The following is a 24,782-nucleotide window of genomic DNA, read 5'->3' on the forward strand; positions in this document are numbered from 1 at the left end:
CCACATGCTGAGCCAAGTTCATTTGTATTTGAACTCCGTTAAAGCTAATGGGCTTTCCCTGGGGGTGGTTTCTTGAAGCTAGGTGGAAATGAAAGAAGACATCACTTAGGGGAGCTGAGTTATGATTGAAGCAGAATATGAAACTGTTTATTCCTCGGTCACATGTTTTTCCTTTTTCAGCTTACGTCGGCCTGGAGGGAATTTTATAGGATGGGATATCCATACCCTCATCTAGGCTGGATAATAAACTATGCACTGGGAAGCACATGTTCCACACTGGGCAGCTTCCTCTTCCTCCAGCCCACTGCTGCTTCAATCTCACTCTTGCTAATCTCTCTATTGATTAAAAACTGTTATTTCAGCCTTTCTTGCCTTAACAGAAATCTCTTTTTGAGAAAATAAAATCTAGCATTTTATTAGTTCTCAATCTAAAGTCAGTAGTGATGTATGTGTTAATTATTAACTGAGATGTATTTTAGAGCTTGCTCTTGCCCAGACACATTTGATAGTAGGCCATCAGCTGAAACTTTTGGCAGGGTCAGCCTTCAAGGGTGGTAATGTCTTAGGCTGCAAGACTCCAGACTTCTTTCCTAACTTTCATTTATGCCTTAGTACTTTCCCAGTTCCCCAGAATTTGTGCTGTCACAATTTCTGCCTGTCTCTGGGCTGCCAGAGCACCCTTGCTGGGAAACACAGCAGTGGCACAGAGCACTTGTGCTCAGCACCAACATTCAGATTCATTTGATGTCCCGAAACATCTCCTAAGCTCTTCTGCATCTTCTCTGTGAAGAGCCATTGTGTCTCCAAAATGCTGTCTCCTAGAAATTAGGAATGGGAAGGGAGTTTAGGGTTAGCCATACCTCAGAACAGAGAAGCATAACTTTTCAACTCAGATTATATAGATACCTGCGTATTTGCTTTATTCAGACTTCACTGTTGGACAAAGTGATGGCCATGACATTTCCTTAGGCACCTTCTAGCAAATTCAGTTAGAGACACAAGCATTCATCTGAAAAAGTCATCTCACAGCTTCAGATTGGTTGGCACCAAACAGAGACAAAAACAAGTATAATGAGTGGCCCTCAAGAAGGACTTGTGCAGGCTGCCTCTGAGTATGCAATGCCATAGAGCGTGCAGGAACCTGTGTACAGTTACTTCTTACTTAAAGCACATGGCCCGGGCCTGAGTGCACTTATGATTAATGGTGCCAGCTGGAAGATGCTCGTAAACTCACCCAAGGTTCACCATATGGAAAAAATAACCACCTGATGATGATTTGCTGCAAGGTGGCAAGTTTCCTTCTTGAATACTATGACGACAAGGAAGTGGTGAAAGGGGTTGGGAATTGTGAGGATGTGCTAGTAGTTTTTTAGTAGGTAGCCCACAAAGGACAGTGGGAGGTGTATCTCCCTCAGAAATGCTACTGGGAAAGGGATGCCATTCAGAGGGAAATGGGGCTGTTCTCCCCCTTATCTATTTTGATTTTTGCCTGAGGAATAAGTTGCTAGCTTACCTACAAAGTAAAAGCAAGAGACTTCTAACCCTCCTTAACTCAGAGAAGAGCTGAGTTACAGTGCCCAGCTGTGGTAAGGGTTTAACAGGCTTGGAAAAGGAGGCTCAAAGCACCAGGACAAGATGCTCATGGTGAAGGAAACACCCAAGGCATAACTACACCAGCCACCTGAGCTGGAAAGATCAGCACCAGAGTAGGAGAGTACCTCCACTCCAGTTTAAGATTTGTCATCAGACCTTTGCAGGTAGATGTTCCAGGGCTGTTACCACACGGAGGAAATGAAGGACCAGACCTATTCTCTGAAATTCCAAAGGGGTAATGCATAGGCAAGGGGGGGCTAAGCCTAGATACCCAGGCTGGCAGAGGGAGCACCTTATAGAATCACAGAACCACAGAACTATTTGAGTTGGAAAGGACTCTCAAAGACTATTCCAGGGGCAGGCACACCTTCCACAAGACCAGGCTACTCAAAGCTTCATCCAACCCAGCCTTGAACCCTTCCTGGGACAGGGCATCCACAGCTTCCTGGGCAGCCTGGTTCCAGTGTCTCAAACTCATTGAAAAAATTTCTTCCATGTCCAACCTAAAGGGACTGTCTTTCAGTTTCAAATCATTGCCCATTGGTCTATCGTTACAGCTATAAAAATCCTTCCTCATCTTACTTAGAACTCCCCTTTAGGTGCTAGAAGGCTGCTCCAAAGCGCCCCCAGAACCTTCTCTTCTTCGGGCTGAAAAGCTCCAACTCTTTTAGTGATCCTAGAATTGATGCTCCAGCCCTCCGGGCATCCTTGTGGCCTTCTCTGGATTCACCCCAGAAGATCACTCTTGCGGGAAAGCGGTGTGGCGGTCACGGGCGGCCCGCGGGGCCCTAAGGTGGAGCCCGTCACTGTCCCCTCGGGCCGGGGGCAGGTCGGGGGCGGTGACAGGGGGAGATGCGGGGCAGGGGGACACGAGGGGACAGACGCGGGGACACGAGGGGACAGACGCGGGGACACTCGCCGCCCCCTCCCGGCCGGGCAGCGGCGCGGGGCGGGGCCGGGCCGCAGCTCTGCCCTCCCTCAGCGGCGGTGCGCGGCCTCTCGGTGCCGCCCGCCCCGGCCCCGCTCCGCTCCGCTCGGCTCCGGCCGCCGCCGCCGAGGGGATCGGCGGGTCAGCCCGTCCCCGCCCTGCTGCCAGGCTTCCCCGCCTCTCTCCCCGCCCCGCCGCCGCTCTACCCCGCCTCGTCCCTCTGCCCCCGGTGCGGGCTGCTCGCCGCCGCCTCCCGGGCTGCCCGTGCGCCGCTGCCGCCCGGAGCTCGCCGCCGTCGGGGATGGCGCGGCCGGCAGCGCCCGAGCGCGCCTGAGGCGGAGGGGCGAGCCCGCCGCCGCCGCGGGAGGAGGAGGGGGAAAAGGAGGAGGAGGAGAGATGAGGCGCTTCCACCCCGGGGTCGCGCTGCTGCTCTCGCTGCTGTGGGAGGTGAGGAGGGCCGTGGGGGGAGCGCTGCCCTGCTCTGTTCGCCCCGCGGGGTCCGGCGGTCGCCACCTGGAGCTGCAGCCCGCAGTGGTTTATTTTGGGGTTGATGCCTCGGCTCCACGGGCAGTGCGCGGTGAGGAGCGCGGGGGAGCTGCGGGGCCGGCTGGGCGAGACCCGGCGGCTGCGATGGGCACGGGCGTCCGCGGGGTCCGGGGCTGACTGCCGGAGCGGAGGAGGATTATCCGCGGTGTGATGGAGCGGAGAAACGCGGGACCTGTACGCAGGGGCACAGGCTGCTGGAAGCTGCCTATTCCCAGCAGGCTGTCCAGGGGACGCAAAGCCTGCGCCTGTCGGTGAGGGTTAAACCGAAGGTGCATCTCTTATTTTCATTTGAAGTGGCCTTTCGTGGGCAGAGTGTCCATCGCGAGGTAGGTGGAGGTGTGCGGCATCACCAGCTCTCGAGGAGCCGCGGCGGCACCGAGCAGCGTGGTTAAACTTCTGGGAAAGCCTGGATAGCGCAGCTCTCGCACTTACGACAACAAAATAACCAGTGAATTAGGAGCTTTCCTTAATTGGAGGGGCGAATTTGTGCCACGCAGTTCTAGAATCATAGTTTGGATTGGAAGACACCTTAAAGATAGTCTAGTTTCAGCCTCCCTGCCGTGGGCTGGGCTGGCGCTGGATCGGGGTTTGGGAAAGCGGCTCTTTCTCTCAGCGGGTCGGTCGGTGTGCTCTGGGCGGGCTGTCCCTGGGGCTGGGGACGGCACAGACCCTGCGGGCACGCTGCCATGGGCAGCCCCCGGTGCCAGGTTTGCCAGCGTGCCGGAGCCACCGCCGCCACACGTGCGGTGGCAGCGTGCCGGGGTGGCTTCGGGAACACCCCTGGGCTTGTCTGAGGCGCATCTCTGCGCTCACAAAGCCCAGAGGCAATGTAGCTGAAAGTGTCAGTGAGGTGAAAGAGCTGTGTTGCCTCTGTGATGGAGCAGTTTAGACAGAAAATGAATTAATTTTTCTAAAACAACGGCATGCCACCAAACGCATACATGGAAACCAAGTGCTGGCTGTGAAATTACTGCTTTTGGTAGTGGATATAATTCATGGAAATCATGTTTACTACATGTTTATGCCACCTGCGTAGATGAATGATTTCTGGTGTGTTGCCCACTCTGCCATCCAGCATCATCCCATTAAAACACTCATATCAAAATCATTGCTTAATGTAAATAAGTGTAACTCTTTACGAGTTAATTGATTTGCATCTGCTTACCCTGCCTGTAAACCTGGCCCTGATCCTGGCCCTCAATTGCTCTTGACTCCACAGCAGCTCTTCAGAAAGCAGGAATAGCAAAATGTCGATTAAATGAAACAAACACCAGCATTTCCCAGAGGGATTGTGTTCATCTGAGACTGTGAAAGGTTTCGCCCCTCTGGGATCTCTTTGATTAGATGTCTCTGCTCTCTTAATGTGCATTCTGCTGAAAAAGATCATTCGTGCCTGAAAAAAGTAATTTGCATAAATCCTCATTGGATCTAGCCAGTGTTGCTGTTGTTTAAGCTTTTGTACTGGTTTTAATTGTGGATTCCCCCCCCCCCCCCATTCTTTTAATCTAGAATGTTTGTTTTGCCATCTGTTTTTGTGGATTTTTTTTTTTTTTTCTTTCTTGGAAATTCTGAGGTTGCCTATTAAAATGAGATGCTATGTAAATTAGGCTGTATTCTACAGGCCCCAAACCAGAGTGCTGGGGGTTTAAATAACTTAATCAGAGACATCTGGTTGTTTTGAAGGTTTTTGGTACATGAAACTTCTGCTGTCTTCTGCACAAAGTTCTGTACTGGATATTATCTGAGATAACATTGTTGCAATTCTTTTAAATCTGTTTGCATCTTCAACATGATTTTAGTTACTGTTCAACAGAGCATGAGCTAAGAAATATGGTTTTCATTGATCATTTTGCAAAGGGCTCTGTTACCCCAGGTACTGTGAGGAGGAACCCATTTTAGTCCATCAGAGAGCTATGCAGTAGTTTACTGATTCTAACCAGGTTTTCCTTGGTTAGATTACCCAAAATACTTGTTGTAAAATGTTCATGTGTTGCAAAACCACTGATTCTGGTTATATTGGTGAAAGGAATGAGCTCCTTCACAATTAAGTATACCTCAAGTTCATGGTGGGTGTGAATTTGGGTGTGTGTGTGGCTTTCAGGCTGAAGCCGAGTCAGTAGATGTCTGTGGCAGTCTCCCATGAGGAAATGATGGTTTGCTATTCCTGATGTAAAGGCAGAAGATGCAGAAGAGGGGCTGAGGGGCAGGGGAAGGAGCTTCCATGTGCTGCTGGTTTCATGAAGGTGACTAAAGGCATCACCATCGCAGCAGGGTTTACACATAAGAACTTACTGGCTCTTGGTGCTAAAATGCCAGTCCTTGTTCTAGACAAGCTTGAGATGCACTAATTGCAGAAACACCCAGAGCACTGTGATGGTTGGAGAGGGGAATTAATTTTGAGTTTTCTTGTGTGACAAGGGTTTTTTCACTGCAACCACAAAGACCATGGTGGAAGAAAAATCTCCAGCCCCAGGACCCAGAAAGCTCTGCTCTGAGAAGACCTTGTTATTAGGGGAGAAATCCAAAAATGCCATGTGTTTTGCTCACGACTTAATTGCAGTTGAACAGTTTAACGAGTAAGGTAAAATGAGGTGGACAATTTGACAGGTAATTTTGGTTCTTGCAGGAAGAAATGAAGACTGTTAAATCTTTATCTGTCTTTTTCAAGTTAATTTGGCTACTTGGAGATAGCAGTGTGTTATTAACTGCTGTTGCTTGTAATGCCCTTTTCCACCAGGAGCCTGGATGTCTGGTATACCCACAGTACTGGAGTGTGTGATTTCTGCACTCACAAATAACCAGTAGTCTTGCTTGCTAGCTTGGCTTGTGATTCTGTCAACAGGACTGTATTTTGTCTCAGTTGGCTCTTATGGAAAGATTTGAAGAGGTCCTTGAAGTGATGATTGTTTGGGGCATATATACCAAGATTTTCTGCTTCTGTTTTATCAATGATCCCAAGGGCTTTCGTTGTCTGAGCTTAAATGTGACTTTAATGAATAGTGGTGTCTTTGGGATGGGGAAAAACTAAAACTAAACAGTCAGTCCTTCCACCCCCCGATGAAGCAAGCTTATTTTCAGCCTGAATGAGGGCACCAGAGTCTCTGTGGGGCTTACTTCTCAGACTGAGTGCTTGCTTTCTCTTTCCCAAGCTGTAGAAGTGCTGGATGGAAGAGAGCTCAGTAGCTGAAGCTCAGCTCAGGGAGCTAACACAGAGCTGTTAGAGGACTCTGTCTGTGCTGCAGTGGTAATAAAGGTGTTTTATTGTCACTGCTGCAGAGAAGCTTGCTGGGTAGTCTCAACTTTCAAAACTGTCAAATAATTTTAGATGCCTAAACCTCTAATTGGCACCTATATTGTATCCAGGAGAATCTAGGCACTAGCACAAGTGTCTGAATACTTAGGTTAAGCTTCTTAGCTGAGCAAGGCCTGCTGTAGTTGCTGTAGGTGGTGTGAGGTGTTTGTGAGAATCCCTCTACAAAGGTTTCCACGTGGCTGTAAAAAATTGAGAACCTCACTTCTGGAAGTACTAGCATTGATATTTTGGCACACTGAATTTCTCATTACTGAGAACTATGATGTGGATGCTGATAGAAGCACTGATAATTGGATGGCTGAAAAAAGTCATCACTATAGTGCTCTTGTTAATTTTTCCGATGAGAGATGCTGCACAAGAGTCAAGTGCCTTTTTTAAAAAGAACAAGAAAATGGACATGTCATAGTAACAGCAAAATGTGTTATCTTGAAAGAAAATTGAAATACTCCCGACAGTCTGTCATACAAGATTTGTTTAAGTAAAAGCAAAGTTGGCTGGTGCTCCTCAGTTGGTTAACTGCTGTGTTGAGCTTTTTAGTATTATTTTTGTAAGTGGACTTCAACAGAAGAGATTTTATCAAAGCAGAGAAACAAAAAATTTCTGTCTTTCCTGAAGAGGTTTGTTTGTGCTTTTTCATTGATTGTTTTTAGGTTTTGGTTTGTTTTTTTGTTTTTGTTTTTTTTTTTTTGTTTTGTTTTGTTTTGTTTTGTTTTGTTTTTTTTAATCCTTGTAGGAACAAGAATGTTAAGATAAGGAAACCCTTTTCTTAAAGAAAAAACCTACATGTTTTAATCATGGTAGGCACAGGTGGAGTTCAGGAATTTGTGAGGATTATGGGGACCATCCCATCCTACCGTTTTTCCATTAGTGGTCAGGTTTTCCTTTATATAAAGTACTCTAAGAGTGTATGTACCCTTGAATGTGCAAATGTGCATGCACACCAGTGTTGTTGTCTCTGTGATGTCCCTCTCTGTGGAATAGAGATGCTGCCCTATTGGTTTAACTCTTGTTCTTTCAGTGGGGCCTGGGGGGAATAAAGGAGGAAAAAAAATCTATCCCAAAAATTCTGCTGCAGAGTTCTTAGTGTAGATGTGTCCACTAATCCTCCCCTGCTTTTTAGTTTTGGTTACATAATGGATTTAGCAGCTTAAACAATTTCTGGTGGGTTTTTTTTCCTTACCCTCCTGCAGCTGGTTGCAAAGCATCTATTGCATTGCTGAGTGAAGGCAGGAAAGAGCTTTCTTACAATTTATAGTTTTGAGATCCAACTGGTGCTGGCAAGCCTTCCCTGCCTCTTGACAGCAGCGAGATGGGCTGTGATTTCCAGACGGGAGGACTGAGCTCACACACTTTTCTCACTTTGCTCCTGTTGAGGAGGAGACAGGATTCGTGTTGATTGTGGGTAGGGAATGGGTGGCCGACTGCCATTTGCATCCTCTAAGAGGAGGTGCAAATGGGGTTTTCTGGGCTTGGTTGGTTTGGGTTTTTTTTTGTTTAAATTAGAAGGAGCATCTGTAAAATCTGTTTGTATTTTCTTATGGCAGTCAAAAATATTTAGCACTTTCTTCACAAAAGGGAAGTTGCCTGACTCTCTTTCCTCTTGGTACTTTCCACCAGCTAATGCAGGTGGCTGGAAGGTTAAACTTGGCCAAAGCAAGCCCTTAGAGTTCAAGTGCTCTTTTAAAATGGGTTTAGCTAAAATCAGTTTAAACAAGGGGTCAGTTGAAACTCTTTGGTTTAATACAAATTCATTTTGGTTTTTTTCCACTAAGAAGAGACTTAGAAAAATTGCAATGAGTATGCCCATATAGGGACTTGCTCTGGTCATCAGTGTAGGCTGAGTTTACAGGCAAAAACAGATTAATGCTTAAGCTTATGCTACAGAATTTAAAAAATAAAAAATATTTTAAATATTTAAAAATATCTCTTGCTGGGACAAGATGGCTACCAATTTACTTCAAATTTATTGTGATTTAAAGTAAAATCCATATGAAAAAACCTTATATAAAGCTAGCATATTTTACTTTTTGTGTCTAATTTTTGACAACACTATTGCTTTGTATCCTCAACAATGCAGCTGAGTTTGTTCTGCTGAAGGTTTTGTTGAAATCCTGTTAGAGTTTGTTATGGCAAATATAAACTGTCTTCGGACTAGCAAGAGACAAAGCCTTTCTAAAAGTTTTTTTGCTTGCTTAAATAGTGTTTTTTGGAAAATGAATCTTAGGTCTGTCTGAAGTCTGGGCACATAGCCTGGGATCTTGGGCATTAAACAGCAGTTTCAAGACAAGGGAAAGCTAAGGTCTTAAATAGTGGATATTATCACTTTCCTCATATCAGAATAGTAATATATGGGATGAAATGCATTGCCTGGCATTTCAGAAGGGCATGAGAGGAGAATCTGGGTTTGTTGAATGCTTTTTTCTTTTTTTCCTTTTTAGGAACAATGTATCTTGACAGTTTTCTCACATACTAAATGGAAGAGTTATCACTGCTGAGTTAAAAACATCTTTCTTCAGAAGTGTGTCTTCAACTTTGTGCTAAATAGGTGTTAGCTACACCTGTGTTTTAAATAGCTCAGCTAAAAATCTCTTCCTTCTTTCTCAATGACTCAGCTTTCAGTCTGGTAGATTTTTTTAAAGGAAAGGATCTAGCAAGAAGTGGTATCTTATCTGTGTCTCATGCAGTGAAGGTGTGGGTTGTTGCTGGTGAGGGTGGTCTCTAATCCCTGGTTTTACCGGATCCTGCAGCTCTAGTGACCCTGGGGCCACGGAAGGATCCTATCAACTCACTGATGGTGTGAACGACTAAGCCACAAAAGAGGGTCTGGGGAAAAAAGTGAGAGGGAATAGTTTTGCATTGGTTCAGCAGAGGTTTGTGCAGTGGTATAGCATGATGAAACTTGCTGCAAGGGAGGAGGGAGAATGTATGGCTTGGAGGAGGTATGCTCATTTTGGTAGCATGCTTCTTGTTTCAATACATCAGGTATCTCCTAATGGGAATCATAAAATCTTTTTGACTGGAAAAGACCTTTAAGGTTGTTGAGTCCAATGGCAAACTTAACACAGCCATGTCCACCACTAAACTATGTCCCTAGATGATGCTGCATTTGTACAGAAGTGGAAGGCAATCTGGGAGACCTTTTCTGTGCTTTCCTAAAAGGGGAAACTAGCAGAGTCTGGTTTTTATTTTTTTTCCCTTTGCCTGAAAAATGCCAATAGATAGTGTTCTGGAGAAGTTAGTCTTGTCATTATCCCAAATCACCTGCCAAGTGTCTCTCAGAGCAGAATTGCTCAACCAGGAGCTAATGGCCCCCCCAAGTCTTTCTCATCTGTGGGTCAGGAGAGAGTCATGGATGGAAACTGTACTTCTGGGGAAGGTCCAGCATCAGCTGCAGCATGGACTGTTGTCCATGAGTCCAGCCAAGGGTAACTACAAACACAGCACTCCTCTGCTACACCCTTCACTCCACCTCCCTTATTTGGAGGTCTAAAAAAACCCCCAAAACCTTGGCCATTCATTGAAAGTGACTGTGAAGTGATCTGGGCCTTAGTTTCAAAGTTCAGAGGCGGTGAAAGTGTCTGGTTGTGAAGGGTGATGAAGCAGGGTGATGGGATTGTGCCTAGACTCCAGTCCTGGCTGCACACGAGCCTGCTGCAAGCAGGTCACTGTTTCCAGCTGGAGTAGGAAAGATGCTTTGCCAGCTGGCTTGGTCTCCCACCTCTGACACTGATAGGCATCAGGCAGTTAAAGAGCTGGCAATAGCTTTGGGGATGGATCCTTCCTTCCCAGGGCTTGTGCTGCTGGAATAAGATGTGAGGGTTGTGGACTCCAGGAATGCAGCCAATACCTCTAAAGATTTGTCCTTGTAAGGTAATTGCATTTAATGTTTTCTTTTGCTTTTCTAGTTACATGCATTCCAGTCTAGATCTTCCCTGGGGGTATGAAGAAATGGAGAACCCTGGATGAAATTAGTATGAGAGGAATGTGAGCATGTGGGAAGGTGGCAGGGATCTCACTGACAGCAGACTGAAGACGATGGGTAGCACGTGTTATACTTGATGTGAGAGGAACATTTTGTTGAGCATGTTCATCTTTGTGGGTCTCAGTCAGTGGCACTAACACCCAATGATGCTTTTGTAGACCTACTCTTCTTAGCTTGGTCTTGCCAGCAATGTAGTTACAGTGACAGGCTTGTGCTGCCGTGGGGTAAAAGCGGGTAGTGTGCCTGTGATCCAGAGGGTTTGGTTGCCAATAAATTAGGAGCTCTGTCAGGGAACATATACTAGCAAAGAAAAACAAAATCAATGACTGTAGTAGCAAAGATACTTTTGAGGCTTCTTTTGAGTTGCTGCAAACTTTTTTTTTTTTTTTGGCTGGTACAGTTGTGTCTTTCTACATGCATGTCTGATGGCTGTAGGCAGACCAACTAAATTTTTCTGTGCGTCCTGGTTGGAGTCTGTATTTCTCCCTTTCTGGACAGAGGATGCCCCTTGTCTAATCAGAAGAGGCCAGGTGTTTATACCTTTCTAGTTTTGGCACAGTCCCTTTAGTGTCAGCACAGGTGATTGATGTCCAACTGTGCAGCCCTGTTTAGATGTGGTGATATGACAACAGGCAGTGTAAGGGTCTGTATCTGGGGAATTGCTCAGGTGTTGCTCAGTGTTTTGTTTCTCCCAATTTTGTTAAATCTCTTCACTAAAATGGATAGAAAACCTGGTAACTTAGTGAATTATTTTCTGCTTTCCTCATGATATCTGTAAATGTGGAAGCAGGCACTTCTCAGTCTGGTTGGTGGGTGACTGTAAGTGCTTCAGCTTTTAATGCAAAAACCAGGCAAGGATGAGTCAAGCAAGTGTTTTCTTTCATTTCTGCTCCTCAGGGGGAAAAATACATTGCTCATCGCTACAGATAATTCTCTCAATACTGGTGTAAGTGAGATCCAGGAATTCACTGCTGGCTCTCTTACAGTGTGAGCTCCCAGCTAAGGGCCTTATTTCCCTGCTGCAATTGGAGCCAGGGATTTAACCTATTACAGGAAGGGTAATGGGCATAAAAGTTCACCTTCATTTGTTCAAGTGCCATTAACTTTAGCAAAATCTCGGCTCAAAGGAGAGGACACATGATCTCTGAATATGCTGCTTTGAAATGGTCAGACAATTGTCTAGCCTAAAAAAAAGGGGGAAGGATGAGTGGGTAAGAAATTTTAAATCTACTTTTTCGCAGTCTGCTTTTCTTTTTCAGGCTGATGTAAGACGCTCCTATCTTGAGTGCTGTCTTGCCTATGCCAAACATATATTAGTAATGATAACCATGATTTTCAATGTTTTGAGCAGCAATGGTGCAGAGGATGCCTGCTAATCCTGAGCTATCAAGCAGTGCTGTTATGATGGGCCCCACTGTGTGCAATGGGGTTTTGCATCAGGGACCCATTCTGCTCTTCTTGACTAAAGCAATTCACATTTCCTGGCTGTGATACAGAAATGCTAATAGCCTATGGGATTGGGTTAAAACTCTTCAGAACTGGGTCATCCTGTAGTTTGAGATAGTGTAAGATAACATTAGGCTGCTTCATTTTTTTTTTTTTTCTGTATCTGAATTGATAGTGGCTCTGTTCCTAAACTTGTGTGCATGCGTCCCTGCATAAAGTATGTTATAGTGCTACACTAAGGCTGGGTTTGCCTCGTATTTCTTAGGATGACCTGTATTTCTAGGGAAGCTGGGGAGCAGGGGAGGCATAAGTGCCTAATAATAGCCAGATACTACAAGTTGCATAATGCTGAGGAAAACCTAAGGCAGTCTGGGGATTTTGCATAATGCCGGCACCATGCAACCGGCTGAACTTAGTGCTGAACTTGAAGCATGTGATAGAAAAGTGTTTCAGGATCTGCAAGTGATCTGTAGATCTTAGAGCTTCTGTTTTCTGAAATCCAGGTCTTAGATTTGTTGTTTTCATGTGCTGACTCCTTAAAGCCCAAGGTGAATATTAGCAAGTTTGCTCTCACTATACCCTGTATGTGACAGTCGTCTGGATAGGTATCTGCAGCGTTCCTAGAATGCGTGGATGGGATACAATGAAAATGTTGTAGGGGACACATTGGAATATGCTCAAAAGCTGGCTGGTGAAACCTCCTAGCACGGCTATGCTGACCCACACTGCCAGCTCTGTGTGCATCTATGCCTGTCACAAGGCATCCTGTGAGAACACGTTTAGGTTGCAGCTTCACCTGGTTTTCCCTGTTGACAAAAACCATGGGCACAGCTGTGGCACAAAGCCAAGGAGATTTGGATTAAGCTTGTTTTAATTCTGTAGTAATCTTGACTTCCTATTTTTATTAAATCCCTAATCCTGGGCTCTGTCCAAAGGCCATTAAAAGTCAATGGAGACATCCCACTTGCTTCCCACTTGCTGGGACAGGCTGCCTGGAGGATGCTGGGTGCCTTTGGTCTCGCTGTCTCAACCAGCCTGAGGTGCAGGTGGCCTTTGCTCTGTGCAGCTTCTGGAGCCCTGTGGGCAGGGATGGTGGTGTCTTCCCTGGACTGAAGGCACACACAGTGAAAAGTTTGGTTGCCTTGAAGCAGCTTTTGCTGTCATTCCTCTGCACCTGCACTATGCAGAACATCCACCCCCAGAGCTGCCAAGCTCTCCTTGGGGAAGCAGCCACTTCAGCCACGGTCACTGTCCACATTGCATAAGGAGGAAAGCATCGTAGTGATTATATAAAAGAGATTATGTAACTGGGTAATTTGGTAATCGCCTCTCTGGTGAACGCTAAGAATAGCTTGTGAATATGCATTTATTTCTGTGATAGCCATCCACGGTGATGAAGGGCTGGAAAAAGTGGGTGCTGGGCCGTGACACAGGGTGAAACACTTGTGCCTGCTGTGTGTGTTCTTGCACAGACCTCGCAGCTCCGCTGCTCCTGTGCTGCTGTGGTGAGACATCAGCTGCTGTTCTCCCGGCCCCACATTGTGGTGAGACCTGTTCCACAGGTGCACTGAAGGTATCCAGCTGCTCTTGATAGGCCTGTGCCACCTGCCTGTGGCATCCTTGTGAGGATGTGCAATGCATAGGCAGAGCAGATGACGGAGGAGGGAACTCATGTTGCTTCTCCATGAATTTGGGCCATTTTTGCTTTCTTTCCTTCCCAGAACTGTCTGTTTTTCATGCTGAAGTTGCCAGTACCTCTACCTCTTATCCCTACCTCACCCCGAGAAGTGTCTGGGAGATGCTGGACAATTTCCAGAGCCTTTGAGACAACTGAGATGACCATGTGTGCTTCAGCCCCACTCTTACTTGTATCTCAGTTCATAGGTTTATTCCTCTCTTGCAGAAAGGAAAGTGACTAAATTAAAAAAATAAAAAAAAAAAATAAAATCAGGTGCTGCCAAAGCCAGTGAAGGCTCTCTGATGCTAACTGAAGTCAAGGGAGAAACTGTGGAGGAAAGGGTGCTGTTCCTTGTAGTCTCCTAGTCCTGAGAAAGCTGTGCAGGGGTGAGCTCAGGATAGCTTGGGAGAAGGCAGGAAGCTGGATAAAGGCTGTGGCAGGGGAGGAAGCGAGCAACAGAAACTCTCTGAGCGCCAGTAGTTCACTTGGGAACATCTGTCCTGGCTCTCAAAATGTTCCTGTGGTTTTCAGATCAGCTTCTAGAGTCTGGGTCGCTGCTGGCTATTTGTTGTGGGTTTGGGGTTATTTTTAATTTTTCTTTTGTGTGATTTTAATTTGCCTTCCCATTCATCATCCTGAAGGTACAGTTTGCCACCTTTTCTCATTGCTGCAGCTATGTCTTCTCTATCTTGAATTGCTTTTTCAGCTCCTTGTCTCTTGCTGCCTGAAGCTCAAGTTGTTTAACCTTATCTTCAAGCTGCCACATAATCTTCTCTCCACCTACGGCTCTGACCTGGTTTCCTTCTCCTCTTCCCAGCCTTGCTTTGGACTGTTGTTCCACCCTTGTTGGCTTAGGATGGCTTTCTTCTCTCTTTTCTGCATTATTGGTTTCATTATTTGCAATAGTTTCCACTTCCCTGGCTGCTGCATCCCTGTTCTCTTTTTAAAATATGGGTTTTTTTCTTTGCTTTCCTCTCTTATTTCTTTTCTAGGCTTTCTTCAGCTCCATCTATGATTCAGCCCTGGCACAACTACTTCCCATGTGGGTTTTGTCTCTTCCATAATGTCTTTACTTTTTCCTACTTGCAGAAGGAAAGGCTGCACCATCTGCCCTTAAAAGTGCCTTATAAATCCATTCTCCATGTATTGCATTTAGGTGTTGGATGCAGATTTAAAAAAAAAAAAAAATTAAAATCCTTTTCCCTTGGAAGAAATACAGATTGCCATCCTGTCCCTTTTTCCTGAATATCTGTTTTTTCTTGTTTTTGGATGTTAGACTAGAGATTTGAGAGTTCAGCTTGCAGCTTCACCCAGGAATTCCATTTGTGGAATGGGTGATTCCTTGTTGCAGTTGTCCACCTTGTGTACAGACCCCTTCTCCTCAGTATTTATGCCTTCTCCTTTTAGTAGGGTATCAACCCTGGAACATGCTGCTGTTGCTGTCAGGGCAAAAGATTGTTAGGAGAATGTTTTTAATAGACATATGGTTGTTGCATAATGTAGATGGAAAGTGGGCAGAGGAGATTGCATGCGCAGCACCCTGTGAACTGTAGGGGACGAGGGCAGGCACAGACCATGGATAATATGAAATTATTTTGATGCCATGTAAATTCTCAGATGCCTAATGGACTTAATTTTTCGGTCTCAAATTACACATCTGGAAAAAGATGTGACTAAAGTTGAGAGTTCTTGTGCAGAAGCATGTAAGGATGTGTTAGAGCTGTTACGGGAGCTTCTGCAATGTGAAAACTGTTTAATTTGCATCTGTTCAGATACATTAAGAATAATCCTATCTGGACTGATAGGCAAGTGTGAAGTAGTGAAAAGAGAAGAAAACCAAAATTCGTGTACTATGTTAACTTTTTAAAACCAGTGAAACTGAAATGGTATCTCATTTGTATCAATTTTAATGAAAGGTATGTATGTAAACTCCTGCCTAGGATCAAAGAAAAACGTTAATTCTTAGTTTCATGTGGATAAGACAGTTCAAGGTGGATAAGCATGGTATAAAAAGGCATGAAGGCAGTTTTTACATTTGGTGCAGAGACACCATACAAGGCTTTGCTTTACTTTTGTCTGCCTTGCCAGTGTTGTGCAGAATGTATAATCTGATTGACTTTAGTAGTAATGTTCCTTGTTCTGAAACCTCCAGATGCAAGCTTTGACCATGTGGCTTGCTAGTCTGTGACACAAACCCTGGGGTTCATCTGGAGCATACCAATTGTATTGGATGTGATGGCAGAACTCTCACTGGTAGGAAGGAGCAGAATGGGCTCCATGTTTTGGAGTTTGAGCTTCAGTCCTAATTGGTCATCTGTTCCCTTTGAAGAAAATAGACTGCAAAGATATTAAATTTCTTATGAAGGCTCAAGTACAGTTAAATAGATTCAGTTAAAAAGATTTCCAAAAGCAAGTCCAGTGGAGGAAATAAATGAGCAGTGTCTGCAAATATCCTGCTGTCTGGAAGTGCCTGATGGAGCCAAATTAATAACTTTAAGAAGTTCTCTTTTGAAATGTTCCTGCAGCAAGCTTTAAAAATAAAGAAATCTAGAGGTTTGAAAGCAGGAACCCTTTGTAAAAAGACTTTCCTTCAAGCAAGAACATTTAGACATGATGTGAAGCAAGCCTATGAAGGGACAATTAGTACTGGGTTTCCTGATACTGCCTAGAGAAAGCTTAGCAGCCTTTTTCACTGTGGTAGGGATGGCACTTGTATTCTCAATGTCAGTATTTGCAAGTGTTACCTCAGCCCTGCTGGTGACTCCCTGGACATGTCCCTGCAGGTGACTGCCTCCTGTGTGAGGGTTACAGACACCTGGAAGTGTCAGGAAGGACTGAGGTCTGACTCTGAAGCCATCTGCAGGAACAAATGACTCCTTCAAGGGGATTGATCTCATGTCTGTGCAGGCTTGCCAGATGTGTCTGGACCTGACTCCCCTCAGCCTGACAGGTGTTTTTGCAGCCATTTGATGGCAGGGATGTGCCAGCTTTGTGCCTGTGGCACCAGTATGATGGTGAAGCTGGCAGGGCTGGCGTCCTTCTGCTGGGCTGGGTACAGCTCCTGCCCACCCTGCCTGTGCCTGCCGGGACAGAGGTGCTCACACTCAGATACTTGTTCCTACAACATGGGCTGGAGGTGGCAAAACTACATGGTGTGCCTGACTTTAATACCTGGCTCTTCAGCTGCTGAAAAAAATTACTGTTCTTTTCCCTTTCAGTGCTTTATGTTGTTCTGGAGGAGAAATTATTTCTTAATAATGTCCTAGACTTGGATATACATTCTGTATTCATGGTAACAGCTTCTCCAACTATCCATCTTCCAAATTAGATTAAATCTATTTGTACATTTATGGTATTTCTTCATGCTTTATTCAAACACAAGTAATCAAATAAAGAACAATTCATGCTGTTACACTTCAGAAGTCCTTGCCAGTACTTAGATTTTTATGGGAAACCAGAATTTTGCAGTTGATTGTAATGCCAAAAGTATGCTTGCCTGCCATCTCTCACAGAAGGATTTCATAGTACTTAAGCAATATTAAATATGTCATAGCATGTTCCAGTCACATCCAGTTCAGATGTGTAGCCTTGTACAGATGGGTAAGTGGGCAGAAAATATTGAAAATATTGTGCAGGGTGTTTGTAGCAGAATTAGAAATTTAAGATTTCTGATTCCTGGTTTCCTACTCCAGTTCAGTATAAGGCAACCACTTTGACTTTACTATAAACACTTCACAACAAGCCCTTCTTTCAAATGAAGTTATAAACATGGGCAATTTTTGGAAGTTCCAAGTAAGGCATCTTGTCAATGGTATGAATCTCTACAGGTGTGTAAGTGGTCTGGAGGGAAATTTCCTGGATTGGACTCTTATCCATGGGAATTATCAAACTGTAACACAATTGGTACAATTGTAACACAACTGTTTATTCAGTGTGTCCTGTTAGTGGAGAATCTGAGATCAATAGATACCTCCAGATTCTTACCCTTGGTCTTTTGATTTATGCATTTGCACATTTACCACTCCATTGTACTTGTATTGGGATTGCATTCTAGACTTAATGGCTTTCTGATGATCTAATTAACCTCAGCCTGTTAGTTATGCCAGTATTTATTTGTGTAGAATATAAATTAATGAAAGTGTCCATCTGCATCTCACCTCTTTGGATAGCTGACTAAATCTGTTAAACTTATTGTTGTCTTCATACTGCTGCACTCTGAAATACCACAGGAACTAATGCTTGTGTGAGGCTCTTTGTTTTCCTTTTTTTTTTTTCCCTTTGGTTTTAATCATTCACTGAATATGCAGTCCTAAGACAGTCAATATTTTGTGAACTTGGGTCAATGCTGCTGAGTAGATTAGGTCAAAATAGAAATAACAGCACATCAAAACAGTTTCAAACTTTCAAAGGCTGTTTTTGTTTAAGCACTTCCAAAAGCTTGGGAATTGAAAGTCCAGGTTTAGAATGTGTGATGAGAATGGAACTTCTCTGAAAAGCCTGGCATTCACCCAGGGTGTGGGAGGCTAGTTTTGTCTCCTTTGTGTCCTCTGCATGAGTCCTTGAAAGTGTTCCTGCCCTAGATGGGGTATACTAGAATTGTTTTATGTCAATTGTTCACATTATCCCTCTTTCCCACTTATAAAGGAAAAAGGTGCTAATCTAGGTGGGAAGCTTCACCATCACTCAGTGGTTTAGATGCTCTTTGAAGAGAGAGACCTGTGTTTGCGTCGTTTATTCCAATTCTACCCCATTCAGAGACTGAATATAGAAAGTTTCTTCCAGGAACTTTCTGAAAGACAGAAAAGAGTGAGACATTAGGTCTGCTGGTTACAATAAAACAGCATGGCCTTGTCTTGGGAAGTGCTTACGTGATGAGTTTGAGGAATCTGCTTGTGTGCATTGGAGAAAGATAGATAGCTAATTCTGTCCTTGCTGCTTTTGTACACAATGTCCCAAAAATTTTGCTACTATCTCCTGATAGAGTTAGGATGCTGGTGAAAATAGGTCTTTTCACCTATATTTATACATTTCATGCAAATGCATATAATCCATAAATATGTGCATCATGTTGAAAAGAAGCACAAAAGTTTGAGGTTCTGTCTCCTGGAGTTAAATTCTGTTCACTTCCAGGAGAGCAAGAGAGACTCAAGTCCTTCTGGGTGGGAGAGAGGAGAACATATTTGCCATATCCTGGCAGAGCACATTAGCTGGGTTGGGTGGATCTTGACTCAATTGCTGCTGCACCCTTCCTTTATACATCTCTGTTCTGCAGATGTGTCCTTAAGGATACCTAACAGATACAAAAAACCCCAGAGGAGCATTTCTGTTTTGTTTTTGCCTTAGGAATGAAGGAAGCACAGTTTCAAGATCAGAAAAATACAGTTTCTCAAATTTCACTTAGTTTCATATCAAGCTGCCACTATCTGGAGTTTACCTGCTGCTACATACTTAATTTGTATGATTACACGAAATATTTATATTTAATAAATAGCTCATAAAAATCTGTCTTCCCTCCTTTTTGTATCGAGAGCATCTCATGGTAATGTCCTGAATGTTGCACATCCAGGCAAGGAGTGTGGCAATACTGGAGAGATATATTTCAAATAATCACCATTCCTCACCAGTCACTAATGAGATGGGAAGGTGGTAGTGTAGGATGCAGAGGGCAATGCCCAGTATACCTTTTCCAGCCTTACAGACTGTTTTAAAACAGATCCATATAATATTTAGGCTGAGAGTATTGGTAGTGTCTTTTCTAAGCACCAGATTTTTTGCAGGGCTGTTTGTATTCCTGACATTGCTGTGCCAGTTTATGGTACCTTCCTCAGCTCCTTCTGGTCTAATAGGGTCTAGGTTAGGGAATTTATGCTGAAGCTGGTTTTGGTGCTGTCCTTTTCCTTTAATGAACATCTTAAGACAGTCATAGATACTTATTTCAAATTTTATTGATATGGCCTGATGAAATATCCATGGAGCTGGATGTTTGCTACATTAAGTGGTGAGTTTATACATTCCTAAGTCTGTCTTATGTCTGCTGCTCTAATTTGCTTTATTTGGGGTTTTTTCCTGAATATTTTTACATAATCCAATGATTTACATTTTTTTTCTGGATAGTCCAATTTTTCAATTTTATGTTTCTGTGACTGGTGACAGAGCTGGTAAATTAGGATTGATTTTATACTTGCCACCTCTTTTGGTAAGAGAGACCATCCAAGTGTTCTAGGCAGTGAAACCACCAAAAGAAAAGAGGTAAAGAGTTTTCAGATAAAAACGTGCATATCAGCAGTATCAATCCTACTGTTCCTTGTACCAATGTGTAGACTTGGCATGCTGGGTTTCTTGTTGCACACTGTGGATTTAAGCTTGGAGGAAACCCTGCATCTTGAGCCTGTGATCACAATTTTATGCGTATAAATAGTGCTGGATTTTACAATGTCCCCCAAGAATTCTCTGTTCTGCTATCAGGCAGTCTTGAAACAAGCTGCCTACATGCGTGCCTTGCAAATGAGCCTCAGACCTGGCCTGGAGGGAATACATCTGTGGGTGGATACACAGCCCAAGCTCCCCACCTCCTCAGAGCTCTGCCCCTCAGATAAGGCTGTTGGCAAAGTTAATAATGAATCCTGGTGATGGGGATGACTTTCTGTTTGGTACAGAAGAACCTGGGGGAAAAAAGTTACTTCTTTAGAGCTTATGTTAGAAATAATTAGTTTCCTCATTCATGATTTCATATATTTGAAGATATTTTTCCTTCCAGTGTGATCTACTGTACTCTATAGGAAATAGTATAAAAGTACAGCCTCATGGCTAAGGGCAGTGTCACTTAGGAAAGTGGGGTTCTGCTGTTGGCTCTGCTGTCAGGCACAGGCATGTTTCTTTGTGATTTTTGCCCCATATTCTTCTTTTAGTTTGAGAAATTATAACTTCTATTCATAGCTAGTCTTGGAAGCTGTGGGTTAAAGCCATGGGTTAAAAGCCATAGGAAAGACAGGTTTCAATAGATTGAATTGAGCAGATGCTACCATTATCAGAGGTGAGGATCTCTGATATCCTTTTACTGGTACTAAGGGCCATGACCAAGTACCACAGAATTACCTCTTGTAACATGCTGGTTCTCACATCAAACAATGCTCACTCTGACTATGGGCTGGGGGTCCTCTTTCAGTCTATGCTGTTTCATAGTTGGGAGGGTGTTTTTTTAGCTGATGAACTTAAGGCCTTTAATAAAACCTTGTTTTATAAAAGTAAAAAGATTTGGGTATCAATTTCATTCCCTCTGTTGAGAAACATCGACTTCTTTGATTTTTTTTCCCCACTTTGTTTAATGGCCTTGATCACATCTACTTTCCTCTGGGCCTGAAAAGCCTTAGGCAGTGCTTGACCTGTGATACAGTTGGCATTGTACCCTAAGGACCCACGGGAATTGCCATTGCATAGTGTTAAACTCTCCTCCATCATTTGCCAGAGCTGGGCTATCCTCTTCCTCCTGCACCTTGATTCTGGGACCTGGGTACATAACTTTGCAAGAAATAAGCAAGTTCTATTTAAATGCATGCAGCTTTAATCAGAGATTTGTCTTCAAATGAATTGTAGCTCCAAACAAAGTTCACTCACAGTGTTATCTAGAAATTACAGATTCACTGTGGTTTTCCAGATGCTTGTCTAAATTTGTCAGAAAATGTTATAAATGAGAAGTATCTTCAGAAGTTTTTGTCTGAAAGCCACAAAATGTATTTTGTGTTTCATGCCATGGTTCAACCCAAGTTGGCAACTAAACACCACACAGCTGCTTGTTCACCTCTCCTGGTGGGATGGGGAAGAGAATCTGAAGGGTAAAAGCTAGTAAACTCCTGGGTTGAGATAAAGACAGCTTAATGGGGAAAGCAAAGCAAGGAATTTATTCACTGCTTCCCCTGGTCAGGCAGGTGTTTAGCTACCCCCAGGTTCCATCACACATAAAAGTTACTTGGGTGATAAATACCATCACTCTGAATATCTTCTTTTCCGCCTTCTTCCCACGCCTGACATTCTGAGCATGACACCATATAGTATGGAATATGCCTTTGGTCCCTTGCAGTCAGCTGTCCTGGCAGTGTCCCCTCCCAGCTTCTTTTGCACCCCAGAATCCTCCCTGGTGGGGCAGTGTGAGGCACAGAAAAGGCCTTGGCACTGCTCAGCAATAACTAAAATATTCCAGTGTTATCAGTGTTTTCAGCCCAAATCTCAATCATAGCCCCCTACTAGTTACTGTGAATCAAATGAATGCTACCCCAGCTAAAACCAGCACATTCTGTACTGCTGATTCCATCCCATTTGCATTGTGCTCAGGTCCCACACCATCCAATACATCCTCATTAACCCCCACCACCCTTTACCCTCATCCTTTGGTATAATATGTAGATCTCATTCCCTTAATGAACATTGGGTTAATTTAATCCATAACTTAGGGGTTCCATCTCTTATGGGGAGCACTCAGGACAGGAGAGATGGTGTGGAGTTACTGGGTACCACAACCAGCTTAGGTCAGGTCACTGCTGCACTTGCACTGCTTCTTGTAAAGCTTGTCCTCTGTTGGTTCAGGTGGTTTCTGCTGTAGTAATTCCCATAATATGCAACTCAAATCCTGGGTTAGAGCAACTTAAAGGTATTTTCCATTACCATCTCCAACCCTTGTCTCTTTGGACCAGACCTTAGGGTTTAATAGTGCAATGAACTTGACCCTGCTGCAGCTTGGATTTATCCAGGGACTGCAGTTCCTTAGGATTGTACTTGGTCCAAGTGGAGCCTTATCTATGAGCTGCACTTTCTTCATGTGTACACCTGCTGTGGCATGGGCTTATCCACGGGCACAGAAGCACCTGTTTCAGCATGGTCTTTTATCCATTGGCCACAATCCCTCTGGACTGCAGCACAGACATAAACACAGCCACAGTAACTGCTCTGGCATGGGCTTATCTGCAGCCACAGGCACTCTGGAGTGTTCTGCTCTGATGTGCACTCATCCACAGGTGACAGTCCCTTTGACTTGAGTTCACACTGGAATTCCATCCTGTCCAGCACAGCAGCGATGCTCTGGTCATCTGTCAGCCCAGGAAGGGAATCAGAGTGGTGGAAGTCAGAAAAAAGCATGAGTTGAGATAAAAACAGTTAAGCCAAAGGTTGTGCACACAAACATAGCAAAATGAGGAATACCTTTACCACTTCCCATGGGCTGGCAGGTGTTCAGCCATCCCCAGGAAATCAGGGCTCCATCACACAGAATGGTTACTTGGGAAGACAACCACCATCACTCTGAACATCCCTTTCCTTCTTCCCCCAGCTTTATATACTCATGATGACACCATATGATATGGAACATCCCTTTGGACTGTTAGGATCAGTTGTCCTGACTGTATCTTCCCAACTTTTAGTGCACCCCCAGCCTTCACTGGCGTGGTGGTACAAGGAGCAGAAAAGGCCTTGAGGCTGTGTAAGCACAGCTCAGCAATAATTAAAACATCCCTGTGCTATCAACATTGTTTCCAGCACAAATCCAAACTAGTTACTGTGAAGAAAATTAACTCTACCCCAGCCAAACTCAGCACATTTCACCATGACGCTTTCATGAAAAGCACCCTTAGTAAGCTACCATACAGACCCATCCATGTGTTACATTGCTCTTTGGGAGGTGTTGGTCAAAATGGAGCACTTTCTAAATCCTCATCTAGCCAGTTCTCAGGCCATAAAGTTCAGTGGGACATTTGCAGGGGTGAGAGGAGATGCTCTTCCTACTTGTGGTTTTATGTTTAATTGGATGGTGTGTGTCTTGCAGACATAAGATGATCTTTGTGGTTGTTTATGGTTTTATAAATCTGCAGAACGATGGGGTTTGTATTCTTTGGCTGCAGCGATACAGAGGAAGTCTGAATATTTAATGGAGTATTGAATACTGCATAACTTTTCCATGTATGAATTTGGAGAAGGTGTTTTGATGGATTGATTGCTTTGCTGCTTAAACTCTGTAAGGTCAGAGATCATGTGTCTGAAATGTTTTATACATCTTGTGTAGGTTTTAGGTAATTAATATTTCATGCTTGCCCCCAGATATGTGGTAGTGGTTAAAACTCAATTAAGTAGTGATTATACAGAATTATGAATATTTCATTTATTTAATATGAAATAGGAAAAAAATATATTGCTGCTATGCTGGTTTTATTTCAAAAACTTTGTCAAGATTATCAAGATTGAAAATCTCCTTAGTGTTCTGAACTTATTCTTCTGAAAGAGTACAAGTATTTCTTTGTGGACTTTAAAAAAATGGATTTTGTTATCCTTTATAAGGATGTTTCTTCTTGCACCTTCATAAAAGCTTTTGCCTTGTTCACCTTCAGTTGCAGAACAAAATACTGTTCTGTTCACACAATTTATTAATTGAGCTCTTGATAATTGTATATTCAGAAATATGGGTGTCTGCAAGACTAAAAGAAGTGAGATGGGTGAGACAAGTGTCTATCTGTGTCTGCACTCTGTCTTGGGTGGTGGCAGGTGCTGTGCCAGGAAGGGCCACAAGACTGCCCACTGTTCATTCCTTTCATGCCTCCCCAACATAGGGACCACTTGGATCAGAGATATTAGGATGTAGCTCCCTTTTTAATGGGTTTAATTACTGGTTTGGATCTGTCTTCCTTGGATTTGTCTAGTTCCTTTTGAATCTGTCATCTTCTGCAGTTTCCTGGGGCAACAGATTTCAGATTTTGTCCATGTGCTGTGTAAAAAAGTACTACTTAAATGATTTTCCTGCTAGGAAAAGGAACACTAATTGAAACTATTGTTACAGGGCTTGGCAAATAATAGTTCTGTACTTGGCCTCATTCAGCTGTGCATTCAACCTTGTTCTTCTTCATCACCCAGGCATCTGTTTTCCAAGTTGAAGGCTCCCAAACCTTTTAAACCCTTCTTGAAAGGCAGCTGCTACATCTGATTATTCATTGTAGTTGTCCCTCCCTGTACATCTGATCTCTAGCTACAAGCACTTTTTGGAAAGCAGAAATAAGGACTTAGAGGTGCACTTTGAAATAGGGGGAAAATTGGTTACTAGTATCTGCTGAAAGTTTGGGATTCACCTCCTGTATGGAAAAAGAGCTCAAACTGATCTTTAAAAGACAGCTAATTTTAATTTCTAAGCTTTTAAGGAACTGCAATAAAATAACTCATTTATTTGAGTTGGATTCCAGTAGTGTTACTGACTTTTAGTTGCCCTTATTCTGCAAGGGATTATTAGTGGAGTAAAAGACTTTTCAACACAGAGAGCTAAAGA

General features: G+C 43.8%; 1 protein-coding gene across 1 annotated transcript in view; it reads left to right on the top strand.

Moving 5' to 3' along the window:
• Positions 1 to 2,604: 2,604 nt before the first annotated feature.
• The window catches only part of VOPP1 (VOPP1 WW domain binding protein), a 61,320-nt gene continuing 39,142 nt past the window's right edge, over positions 2,605 to 24,782 (top strand). Inside the window, exon 1 of the mRNA XM_056485615.1 lies at positions 2,605 to 2,968. Within this exon, the coding sequence (XP_056341590.1) occupies positions 2,918 to 2,968 (51 nt within the window). The 5' untranslated portion in view covers positions 2,605 to 2,917. The remainder of the gene's footprint in view (positions 2,969 to 24,782) is intronic.

The sequence above is a fragment of the Oenanthe melanoleuca genome, chromosome 2 (assembly GCF_029582105.1).
Source record: "Oenanthe melanoleuca isolate GR-GAL-2019-014 chromosome 2, OMel1.0, whole genome shotgun sequence".
Lineage (NCBI taxonomy): Eukaryota > Metazoa > Chordata > Aves > Passeriformes > Muscicapidae > Oenanthe > Oenanthe melanoleuca.